Here is a 12,873-nt window from a genome sequence, read left to right on the forward strand (position 1 = left end):
CCAGGAAAATAAAATCTGTCACTATCTCCATTTCTTCCCCATCTATTTGCCAGGAATTGAGAGGGCTGGATGCCATGATCAGCAAGATGGTTTACAGCAGTCTAAAATATCAAATAAAAGTAACCTGACTCACATTCCCAACCCACAACCCCACCCACCTTCCTCTTCCCCTCAACTCTATGGACCTCTTGGCAGGGGGTTCAAGGGACCCAGTCAATGTTCCACCACCCGCCCTCAACCGAACACCTGGTGGAAGAGCTCCGTTTTATAGGCCTGCAGAACTGTGTAAGCTCCAGCAGGGCCCTTAGCTCTTTGGTTGGTGCCAGGACCGAAAAAGCCCTGGCCCTGGTCTAGAAATATGGGGGGGGGGGAGACACACAATAAATCACCATTGAAACCAGCTGGGAAAGGTGTGCATTTTAAGGTCTGCTTTGATGGTCCAGACCCAAATCCTAGCACTGTTCATACCAGCCGAGTCATTTTAGGCTGGCGGAATTATAGGAATCGGGAGCCAGTTTGGTGTAGTGGTTAGGAGTGCGGACTTCTAATCTGGCATGCCGGGTTCGATTCTGCGCTCCCCCACATGCAGCCAGCTGGGTGACCTTGGGCTTGCCACGGCACTGATAAAGCTGTTCTGACCGAGCAGGAATATCAGGGCTCTCTCAGCCTCACCCACCCCACAGGGTGTCTGTTGTGGGGAGAGGAATGGGAAGGCGACTGTAAGCCGCTTTGAGCCTCCTTCGGGTAGGGAAAAGCGGCATATAAGAACCAACTCTTCTTCTTCTTCTTCTTTAAAATATGCTCTTCTCATTTTTCTCAGCAAGGGGTTTTCCCCCAGTGAAATGATAGATGCCGGCAGTTGTGGGGTGGGGAGGAATGGAAAGTTGTAAACCTCACCTCTGCGTACGCAGCAGCCTGAGCAGTTAAAGGGATTTCCGTGGGCGATTCATCCGAGTGGCTCTTTAGCAACAGCTTCAGAGCGTCTGTCTCTTCCTCGCATCGTTCCATCTCTTTGACGATTGGCTGCAAAGCAATAATTACTGTTCGCTGTTTTAAAGTGGAAGGAGGGATGTCAGACCACTTGACTTAATGCCTGCATAAGCCATCAAAAACAGCCCAGGACATTATTCTGCACGTTCTGATAATGTTTGTTCTCAGACAGAAGAGGGAAAAACAACTTTGATGGAAACACTGCTTCCCCATCCCCCCACCCCACCCCCCTGTCAGGAATCAAGCTTCCCCACCCCCCTGTCAGGAATCAAGCTGATAAAGACACATCCGACATCCAACAGGCAGTTGAAGATCCAAAGAAGAGCTTTATTAAACAGAGTCTACATAAAGCTAAAGCAGGCCAAGATCTCCCAAGCAAAGATCTTGAAAGGAACGAGGAACAATAGAAGCGGATATAGGGTTCTCTCAATAAGGGAGGGGTGCAAAGGCATTTCGGCGGGAGAGCAAGAGGGCACCAAAGGTGCTAAGGTTCACAGGATGGCCAGATGGCCGGAATCTAATCTGTTGAGACTAGGCTGTCAATGCAAGGTCGCTAGAGGAGATTGATGAAGCAACGGAAGAAATTGGAAGGGGACATACAGGCCATCTGGTCAATGATCAGTGCAGGATCAGGCTACAGCATCCAGGATAAGGATCTATCCAGACACTGCTTGAAGACTGCCAGTAAGGGGGAGCTCACCACTTCCTTAGCCAGCCCATTCCACTCTTAGAATCCTAGTCCCACCACCTGCTCAATGCAGGATCAGCCTCAAGCATCCAGGAGAAAGATCTGTCCAGCCGCTGCTTGAAGACCACCAGTGAGGGGGAGCTCCCCACCTCCTTAGGCAGCCCCTTCCACTGCTGAACTAGACTCCTAGAATCCTAGAGTGGGAAGGGGCCATGCAGGCCATCTAGTCCCACCCCCTGCTCAGTGCAGGATCAGCCTCAAGCATCCAGGAGAAAGATCTGTCCAGCCGCTGCTTGAAGACTGCCAGTGAGGTGGAGCTCACTACCATTATTATTATTATTATTATTATTATTATTATTATTATTATTATTATTATTATTATTATTATTATTATTATTATTATTATTATTATTATTATTATTATGTTATTTATTCCCCGCCACTCCTGGAGCCGGCTCCTAGCGGGTTAGAATAGTCCATCATAAAACCCAGATAAAAACCCATTAAAAACAGGACATCCATCAATAAACAAAAAACCCACAGATGGCGGAACCTACCCTGACCCTCCTACCACTATCTAGTCATGTGGGCTAGGAGGGGGCCATTGATGTTCCATAGCCCAGTGCTAGGAAACCATAGCACTAGCACTCGAAGGGAAACCCAGAGGGCACCCAACAAAGGGCCCCCAAAGGGAGCCTACCCTGATTGTGAAAATGTTCTTCTTGCTATCCAGCTGATATTGTTCTCCATGAAGCTTAAACCCATTACTGCAGGCCCTAACCTCTGCTGCCAAGAGAAACCGCTCCCTGCCCTCTTCCAAATGACCTTTCAGATACTTAAAGAGAAGAAATCATGTCCCTTCTCAACCTCCTTCTCTCCAGGCTGAACCTTCCCAAGTCCCTCAGCCTCTTGGTCCCTTGGCCCCGGATCATCTTTGTCGCTCTCCTCTGCCCCCTCTCCATTTTGTCCACATCCTTCTGGAAGTGAGGCCTCCAGAACTGCACCCAGGACTCCAGGTGTACTCTGAGCAATGCAGGATACAGCAGGACTAAGTCCAGGGTTGCTACATGTAGGCAGGCCTCTGTTCATCTCTTGCCTTGTGAATACCACAGAATCACCACACGTCAGGGGGGACTTGACAGCACTTTCCCCATAACTGTAGGCCAAACAAGGATTCATATCAGCACTACATCCCTGCAGATTTTGATGCTCAGGTAAGTCAACAGTAGGTCAATATGTGCAAACACAAGGAAATGGCCATCTGTATTCGCACAATAGAAAAGCATATGTTTGCTCTTGCAGAAAATTGTCCTACCTAAAGGTAAAGGTAAATGAGCCTCTTGTGGCGCAGAGTGGTAAGGCAGCCGTCTGAAAGCTTTGCCCATAAGGCTGGGAGTTCAATCCCAGCAGCCGGCTCAAGGTTGACTCAGCCTTCCATCCTTCCGAGGTCGGTAAAATGAGTACCCAGCTTGCTGGGGGGTAAACGGTCATGACTGGGGAAGGCACTGGCAAACCACCCCGTATTGAGTCTGCCATGAAAACGCTAGAGGGCGTCACCCCAAGGGTCAGACATGACTCGGTGCTTGCACAGGGGATACCTTTACCTTTACCTTTAAAGGTAAAGGTATTCCCTGTGCAAGCACCTGGTCATGTCTGACCCTTGGGGTGACGCCCTCCAGTGTTTTCATGGCAGACTCAATACGGGGTGGTTTGCCAGTGCCTTCCCCAGTCATTACTGTTTAGCCCCCAGCAAGAAAACAAAGATCATGGCATCTGGCCCTCTCAATTCCTGGCAAATAGGTGGGGAAGAAATGGAGATAGTGACAGATTTTATTTTCCTGGGCTCCAAGATCACTGCAGATGGGGACTGCAGCAAAGAAATTAAAAGACGCTTGCTCCTGAGGAGGAAAGCTATGGCAAATCTAGACAGCATCCTAAAAAGCAGAGACATCACCCTGCCAAGAAAAGTGCGTTTAGTCAAGGCTATAGTATTCCCAGTTGCAATGTATGGCTGCGAAAGTTGGACCATAAGGAAGGCCGAGCGTCAAAGAATTGAGGCTTTTGAACTCTGGTGCTGGAGAAGACTCTTGCGAGTCCCTTGGACTGCAAGGCGAACAAACCAGTCAGTCCTAGAGGAGATCAGCCCTGACTGCTCTTTAGAAGGCCAGAACCTGAAGATAAAACTCAAATACTTTGGCCACCTCATGAGAAGGAAGGACTCCCTGGAGAAGAGCCTAATGCTGGGAGCGATCGAGGGCAAAAGAAGAAGGGGACGACAGAGAATGAGGTGGCTGGATGGAGTCACTGAAGCAGTCTGTGCAAACTTAAATGGACTCCGGGGAATGGTAGAGGACAGGAAGGCCTGGAGGATCATTGTCCATGGGGTCGCGATGGGTCAGACACGACTTCGCACATAACAACAACAACAACAAAGCTGGGTACTCATTTTACCGACCTCGGAAGGATGGAAGGCTGAGTCCACCTTGAGCCGGCTGCTGGGATCGAACTTCCAGCCTCATGGGCAGAGCTTTCAGACTGCATGTCTGCTGCCTTACCACTCTGCGCCACAAGAGGCTCTGTCCTACCTATAAGATGCTATTCTATGTGAAAGGGGTGGCGAGCCTGGCTTTCACACGGGCTAAACAATGCGCTTTTAATCCACCTTCCCGGCAATTTGCAGCTGGATTTTTCAGTTGTGAAAATGGCACAATACACATGCAAGTGGTCACAGAAGTGAATTGAAACTGCATGACTTAGCTTGAGTGAACTTGCCCATAATAATGACGTCAAAACCGACTTATGAGGAAGGGGTGGCTGAACTGTGGTCCTCCAGATGTCCATGGACTACAATTCCCATGAACCCTTGCTTGCAAAGGCTCATGGGAACCGTAGTCCGTGGACATCTGGAGATCCGCAGTTTGGCCACCTCTGCTGTGAGGTTTTCAAGGCAAGGGACCAACAGAGGAGGCGTGATGTTGCTTGCCTCTGCCTAGCAACTCCATTTTCCATGATGGTCTCCCATCCACATAATAACCACGCCTGACCCTGCTTAGCTTTTAAAGTCCGACGGACTCTGCACTTTTCAGGCTGTCCGGCTGAAATAGACAAATGCACTTCATAAATACCTGCCATGAACGGCAACAAAAGTAATTGTGCTAATTCTCTTAGGTAGCTCCCAGCTGGGCCTTGCCTCACTGTTTTCCAACATCTGCCAACAGTTATTAGGCAACGATGGCAAAATAGAACTTCCATGTTCAGGGGCATTATACCTCTGAAGGTCAATTGTGAGGAGGATCCCCCCGCAATGAAGCACTATAGGGATTCCTGAGATTAGGGCATGCAAGGTGTCGGGGTAGAGCCTTTTTTTCACCTCGAGCAGCTCGTTTTGCTCCTTGGTCATCCTTTCTAAAGTCTTCAAGTCTTTCAAAAGCTGCTTTGTCCTTTGGAAGGCAGAGAAGGGCTGCAGCTTCACACCCGGAAGCCGAAGACTTTCTTGGTATGACTGGATCTCCCTGAGGGCCTTCTTCATGGGACCGATATGGGCCAATATAACCTGTAAAGTAAAGTAGAGAACCAACAATGTTATAAAAGGTTTGAACAGGAAGAGGGTATAAGAGGGTAGAAGCTAGAAAGGCTAGATATCAGGGGGGGGAAAATTCACAGTCAGAGTAGTTCAGCAGTGGAATAGGCTGCCTAAGGAGGTGGTGAGCTCCCCCTCACTGGCAGTCTTCAAGCAAAGGTTGGATACACACTTTTCTTGGATGCTTTAGGATGCTTTGGGCTGATCCTGCGTTGAGCAGGGGGTTGGACTAGATGGCCTGTATGGCCCCTTCCAACTCTATGATTCTGTGATTCATCCATCATCAGCATACAGGATCCTACCATGTCGCATTCACATATAGATTCATAGAATCACAGAGTTGGACGGGTCCTCCAGGGTCATCTAGTCCAACCCCCTGTGCAATGCAGGAGCAACTACCTGCCTATCCACAGTGACCCCAATTTCATGCCCAAGTGATCCCTGCCCCAATCACCAAACATCTCCAGAATCCAGCCTGGCCTGGAGGAAATTCACCTACCATCCCACAGTGGCGATCAGCAATTCCCCGGGTAGGCAAGGAAGGGCCACAAGAGACAAACGCTGGCACATCCTTTCCTGCCCACCCACTCACAATCTGCCTAAGTTCATAAAATCAGCATTTCTTTCAGATGACTACCTAGCTTCTGCTTAAAAACTTCCAAGGAAGGAGAACCCACCACTTCCTGAGGAAGCCTGTTCTACTGAGGAACCGTTCTAACTGTCAGGAACTTCTTCCGGATGTTTAGCTGAAAATTCTTTTGAATTAATTTCAAACCATTGGTTCTGGTCCGACCCTCTGGGTCAACAGAAAACTCTGCTCGATCTTCTCTATGACAGCCTTACAAGTACTTGAAGAGGGTTATCTCAGCCCAAAGAGCCTTATGCTCAACTAATACAAACAGGCCAGTGGTCCCCGGCCCCAAAGAAATCCGCATGGCCTCGACTGGAGGCAGGGCCTTCTCGGCCTTGGCTCCTGCCATGGAATGATTTCCCAGAAAACATCAGGGCCTCCCAGGTCACACAGAATTTTAAAAATATGGATGCTTCAGTTTTCCAGCTCTTTCAAAATGAGTCTCCCTGTTTTAAGAATGAGAATAGTCACCTGGCCATGTTTAAAATGCTCTCTGGGAGAAAACTCCAGGGTGTCTTCAGAAGGGGCCAGAATCATTTTAATCTTGTCCACATCCTTCTCCATTGTTCTCACTTCGGATTCAATAGCTTCCACCTCCTAAACATGGAGACAAGGCAAAGGACACAAAATTAGCAAAACAAAGTAAAGGTAAAGGTATCCCCTGTGCAAGCACCGAGTCATGTCTGACCCTTGGGGTGACGCCCTCTAGCGTTTTCATGGCAGACTCAATACAGGGTGGTTTGCCAGTGCCTTCCCCAGTCATTACCATTTACCCCCCAGCAAGCTGGGTAGCAAAACATTAACATTAGCACAGATAACATTAACACAGATAAATTGAAACCAACCTATTAAAAAAAAAGCAAGATTACAAATTTAAAAGGACATGGCCAAATTTGCTGAAACAGATTAAGACTGTCTTTGTTTGTATCCAACAGGGTGGAATGAGCTCCCGGGAAAGTTAAGGGCCCTGATGGAAGTGTCTCAGTTCCGCAGAGCCTGTAAGACGGAGCTCTTCCGCCAGGTCTTTGGTTGAGGCCAGGGCTAGGAAGGTCTGGGTCCCCCACTGGCTAGTTAATCCATCAGCCCCTCGTTTTTACTGAAAAGGTCTATTGAGCAGGGGGGAAGTGGGATTGTCGCTGCGAGGGGAGGTTTATAGGGGTATATTGTTTTTAGGGGATTTTCTGTTGGTTTTAAGAGCCTCTTGTGGCGCAGAGTGGTAAGGCAGCAGACATGCAGTCTGAAAGCTCTGCCCATGAGGCTGGGAGTTCAATCCCAGCAGCCGGCTCAAGGTTGACTCAGCCTTCCATCCTTCCGAGGTCGGTAAAATGAGTACCCAGCTTGCTGCTGGGGGGTAAACAGTAATGACTGGGGAAGGCACTGGCAAACCACCCCGTATTGAGTCTGCCATGAAAACGCTAGAGGGCGTCACCCCAAGGGTCAGACATGACCCAGTGCTTGCACAGGGAATACCTTTATGTTGGTTTTATTGTTTCGAACCATCACAAGCTCACTGCGTTGGAAGGGTAGTATACAAATTGAAACATAAACAAACCAGGGGTCCCTTTTATGTTCTTACAATCTCTAAAGAATACAAGGAACTCGTGCAAAGATGAATTTCCTTTCACCAAAGATATGACATGTATCCCCCTTCTCACAAAAACAGAGGTCCCACCCACTGAAGCCCCTACCTGCATAAACCTCTGTCCCTAGTTCTTTTTCTCTGACAGGGATGTCCAACAGAGACACACTCTTGAGATCCTAGATCAGCCATTTTAAAGTATATTTAGCACGAATCAAACAAGGTATATAAGGTCAGTCTGGAGCAGGATTTCTCAATCAGGGTGTCATCTTTCTTAGAATCATAGAATCTATTATTCTATGATTCTATGATCACAGGTTAAGGGAAAAAACGAATGAGGGGAAACCTATACATGCTGTAGGATTAATTTTTTAAAAGAAGTAATTAAGAAGTTGAAAGCCACTTTCATGTACATAAAAAAATCATTTTGCTTAAAACAAGACACGTCTCGCAGGCTTAAATTTAACTAGATAGTTCCTGGTCTCGACAGTTTCTTGGTGTAGCCAGCTTGCTGTCATGGTTAAGAGTGGCAGCTTCTAATCTGGCAAACCAGGCATGATTCCCTGCCCCTCCACGTGCAGCCTGCTGGGTGACCTTGCCCTTGTCACAGTGCTGATAGTGCTGTTCTCATTGAGCAGTAATATCAGGGCTCTCCCAGCCTCACTTACCTCACAGGGTGTCTGTTGTGGGGAAAGGAAGGGAAGTTGACTGTCAGCTGCTTTGAGACTCCTTCGGGTAGGGAAAAGCGGCATAGAAGAACCAGCTCTTCTTCTAAAAGAAAGCAATTTCCTGTGTCCCAAACTTGGTCCTTTTCTATGTCAGGTCCTCATCTTTATTGAAGCAGTTAAGTTCTTCAGCAAGTTCCCTTCGACTCTCTTCTATCCAGCTCTGCCTCGTCCTTCCTTGACCTCTCCCTACTCCGTCTCTGTTTCCTCTCTATACTGCTGAGATCTGCCTCTCCCACCCAGATCTTGACCAGTAAGCGCACCTATATTTCAGTTCACAATATCTGTCGCTTTCTGTTTTATTTCTCCAAGACCGAAAGTGACGCTTTCTTTTGCTTTCTATTTCCTGACATTTTGAGCCGTCTACCTGAAACAGATCCAGACCACACGTAATTCCCCGACCACAAAGGAATCTTCTCCCACATGAATGCAACACAGTTCTATTGCAAAATGGTGGAGATCGTTCTGTTCCTTCGTAGTAAGAAGTCGGCGGCCAATTTGCAGTAATCACTGAAGCTAAGAAATGCTCATTTATTCATAACCAAGGTTGGCAACGTGCAGGTGGGGCGTGGAATTCTCTTGGAATTACAGCTGATCTCCAAGACCAAGGAGAGAAAACAGCTTCTTCGGAGAGCAGACTCTGTGGCTTTACATGCTGCTGGGATCCTACCTGTCCCAACATGACCTTCCTCAGGCTCCACTCCTAAATCTTGTAGGAATTTTCCAACCTGGATCTGGAAACCATATTTATGACCTTTCTTTGTGCGTTTAAATCAGCCTTTCTCAACTTTTTTTACCATTAAGAAACCCCTGAAACTCCTTCAGGCTTTGAGAAACCCCAGAAGTAGCCCCATCGTACAGAATGTGGTTGGGAAGCAGAGCTGTGGACATGCCCACACGGGGCCCCTCCCCTTCCCACCCCTTCCAGGCCCATCGTTGGCCATTTTGGGAGGGGGTGGGTGGGTTGACATGACCATGTATAGTCATCTCACACAATAAATGTTGACCAAATTTTAAAATGATATTAATAATTCATTCGGGGAAACCCTTCCTGGGCCCTCAAGAAACCCGGTTGAGAAAGCCTGGTTTAAATATTCATCTTTGCTAGCGGTGACTAAAAGATGACATGATCGAGAACAAACAGAACATGGGAACTTACTGCGAATGTTTCTTCATGTTGTTTTGTTCACCTCTGAAATTTGTCTTCCTGTAAAGCAGTGGTTCTCAACCTCGGGGTCCCGACCCCATATGAGTTCTCTTGGCCCCTTCCACGGGGTCGCCAGGACAGGTTGGTGGCAACGGCAGGCAGTGGCAAAGCCATGGCATCGGCCACCTCCACGCCACCTCCAGTACCTGTGCATGCGCCTGCGCACATGCGTGCTTCCCCTGACCCCCCTGCAGTTGGGGTTGCGACGTTACAGCATCTTTTAAAAGCCCCCAAATCCCATCAAAAACTTCATCTGCTTTTCCCCATGAACATTAGTTTCTTCCCATTTATCCCTCCAATATACGTTAAATTTGATTTTTCATTTTTAGAGCCATGTTTGGTTTTATGCTGGGCCGCACCTGGCCCTAGAGACACAAGTGGCAGGTCCCTGCTATGGGCATTCCACACTTACATCAGCCAAGTGTTGGATAAGCGGGAGAATCCCCACTATCTTCTGTTGCAAGGCTGCGACTTCTCCATTTATTTCATTCAGACGCTTCACCATAGTGTCGGTTTCAATCAAAGTGGCCAGCTCATCCAGTTCTGGATACATGGCACTGAGGTTGTTTTGCTTTTGTTCCGAATCTTCCAACGCCATCTGGGCAGGGAGGGAATTAAAATAATTTTTTTTTTAAATCAGAACTCACAGAGATGCACTTTCAAGTTGAAATAAACGTTTTATACCAGTGTTCCACTATGGATCTTGACACATGGAGCCTTCTTCAGAAATGACTTTATCGTTCGTTCGTTCGTTCGTTCGTTCGTTCGTTCGTTCGTTCGTTCGTTCGTTCGTTCGTTCGTTCGTTCGTTCGTTCATTCATTCATTCATTCATTCATTCATCCCCCGCCACTCTCAGTTAACTGGCTCATGGCGGGTTACTTGATAAAACCCCCATACAATAAAACTCCCATTAAAACCCCCAATAAAATTAACAAAAACAGGAAATAACAGCATGGCGGTAAAAATAACCCCACCTCCAGTCCAACCAACTCCCTGGCGGGCACCACAGACAAGATGCGCTGCCACCATTTTGAAAGACAAGTGGTTAACTTATACCAAGATTATTTTGATATTTTTCAGAAGGAGAATTCTAATTGGCCTCCTTCCCGTATCATGCCCTCACCCTGGGTTTCTGGTTCTACACCCATGGCCAAAAATCTTAGTTGATTTTAGAAATGTTTAATTGTCAATTTAACTGCATTGTCGTTTTAACTGCATTGTTGCACATGAGTTGTTCACCGCCCTGAATCCACTTCAGCGGAAAGAGTGGCCTATAAATCTAAGTAAATAAATAAGTGATATCTCCAGCAGTCAACCGTAAGCCTGAGCTTATTGGAGGGCACCAAGAAAGGGGTCAGCAGGCAAGATGGCTCCCACCAGCTCCACTTTGTGGATCCTGGCGTAGACTGATTGCAGATCCACATCCAGGTACAGATTTGCCTATGAGGATGAGGTGCCTATGGCTTCACATCACACATGCAAACGGCTGGATCATAATCACAGAACGAGCTCAGGTTGCAGAATGTTTTCTGAGCTTCTTAAACCTATTTAGGTTTGACATCAGCGAAGTCGAAGGTGCAGTCTTTAAGACCAGGCAATGTTTATCCACTTGGCCTTCGAACACCAGTAAAATGGAGATCCACTTACCTGGAGCGCGTTGGCGTGTTTATTCAGTGCTCGTGCGGAGTCACTCTTTGCCTCCTCCGTCAGCAGACGGTTGGTGCTCTCGAGCCAGTCCCTGGTGCTCCGCAGGAGTTCATCACTCGCTTCCATTGTGCTGGCGGCCTATAAACAGAAATTAATTCAAGAGAAATTCCATCTAAACATCCGAAAGAAGTCCCTGGCAGTTAGAGCGGTTCCTCAGTGGAACAGGCTTCCTCGGGAGGTGGTGGGTTCTCCATCCTTGGGGATTTTTAAACAGAGGCTGGAGAGCCATCTGACGGAGAGGCTGATTCTGGGAAGGTTCAAGGGGGTGGCAGGGGACAGTGGAGGAGCGAGAGGGTTGGGAGTGTCCTGCATAGTGCAGGAGGTTGGACTAGATGACCCAGGAGATCCCTTCCAACTCTAGGATTTTATGATTCTATGATTCTAGAAAGACTCCACTTGTGATTTGGCAGAAGGAGCAGGGTTCCCCACTGGCTGAGTGTTGCATGCTTCTTTTAAAAGTAAAAACAAAGACAATCCAACATACTACAAGAAAAAACAGAAGTAGGAAAGAAAGAAAACAGGAGACACAAGAGTAGGAAAGAAATATAAAAAAGAAGCTTTCCATTTTCTGCGCAACAAATATATGTAAAATTACAACGGTAACACTTATTCTAAACCAGCCTTTCTCAACTTTTTTACCATTGAGAAGCCTGTGAAACATTCTTCAGGCGTCGAGAATCCCCAGAAGTGTCGTGATTGTGCAGAATATGGTTGGGAAGCAGAGCTGTGGACACGCCCACCCAGGGCCCTTTCCCACCCCTCCCTCCCTCCCTCCCTCCCTCCCTCCCTCCCTTCCACTATTCTGGACCCTGCATCTTTCTCCTTCCTTCCTTCCTTCCTTCCTTCCTTCCTTCCTTCCTTCCTTCCTTCCTTCCTTCCTTCCTTCCTTCCTTCCTTCCTCCCCCCCTCCCTTCCTTCCTACCTTCCACTATTCTGGACCCTGTATCTTTCTCCTTCCTTCCTTCCTTCCTTCCTTCCTTCCTTCCTTCCTTCCTTCCTTCCTTCCTTCCTTCCTTCCTTCCTTCCTTCCTTCCTCCTCCCCTCCCTCCCTCCCTCCCTCCCTCCCTCCCTCCCTCCCTCCCTTCCACTATTCTGGACCCTGCATCTTTCTCCTTCCTTCCTTCCTTCCTTCCTTCCTTCCTTCCTTCCTTCCTTCCTTCCTTCCTTCCTTCCTTCCTTCCTTCCTTCCTTCCTTCCTTCCTTCCTTCCTCTTCCCCTCCCTCCCTCCCTCCCTCCCTCCCTTCCACTATTCTGGACCCTGCATCTCTCTTCCTTCCTTCCTTCCTTCCTTCCTTCCTTCCTTCCTTCCTTCCTTCCTTCCTTCCTTCCTTCCTTCCTTCCTTCCTTCCTTCCTTCCTTCCTTCCTTCCTCCCTCCCTCCCTCCCTCCCTCCCTGGAAGGGGGTAGAAGCAGTCGATATGACCAATTATGGTCATATCAGCCAAAAAATGTTTAACAGATTTTAAAAACATATAAAAAATTGATTAACTCCCAACTACCCATTCGGAAAACCCTTCCAGGTCCGTCAAGAAACCCCAGAGTTTCTCGAAACCCTGGTTGAGAAAGCCAACTCTCAACACTAACTTTCTTTTTTCTACTTTCTAATATTTTTCTCTCTTAGTCATCAAACAATGCTTGGTCTCTCTGTTTTTTTTATTAGTAGCTTTATTAATAATACATTTCCAAGTTAACATAAATCTCATAGTCTTCCAGTTTTACAGGTTTAAACTTCTGGTACCACATTTTACAACTTATTGTGAAATTTT

General features: G+C 47.6%; 1 protein-coding gene across 4 annotated transcripts in view; it reads right to left on the minus strand.

Moving 5' to 3' along the window:
- Window positions 1–12,873, minus strand: part of SYNE2 (spectrin repeat containing nuclear envelope protein 2) — a 293,618-nt gene that overhangs the window by 137,639 nt on the left and 143,106 nt on the right. For all 4 annotated transcript variants that reach the window (XM_077323895.1, XM_077323896.1, XM_077323893.1 and 1 more), the window contains 5 exons: window positions 11,049–11,186; window positions 9,813–9,998; window positions 6,361–6,486; window positions 5,049–5,231; window positions 898–1,023 (listed from right to left, as the gene is read on the minus strand). In XM_077323895.1, the coding sequence (XP_077180010.1) occupies window positions 898–1,023; window positions 5,049–5,231; window positions 6,361–6,486; window positions 9,813–9,998; window positions 11,049–11,186 (759 nt within the window). The remainder of the gene's footprint in view (window positions 1–897; window positions 1,024–5,048; window positions 5,232–6,360; window positions 6,487–9,812; window positions 9,999–11,048; window positions 11,187–12,873) is intronic.

The sequence above is a fragment of the Paroedura picta genome, chromosome 2 (genome assembly GCF_049243985.1).
Source record: "Paroedura picta isolate Pp20150507F chromosome 2, Ppicta_v3.0, whole genome shotgun sequence".
In the NCBI taxonomy this organism is placed as follows: Eukaryota; Metazoa; Chordata; class Lepidosauria; order Squamata; family Gekkonidae; genus Paroedura; species Paroedura picta.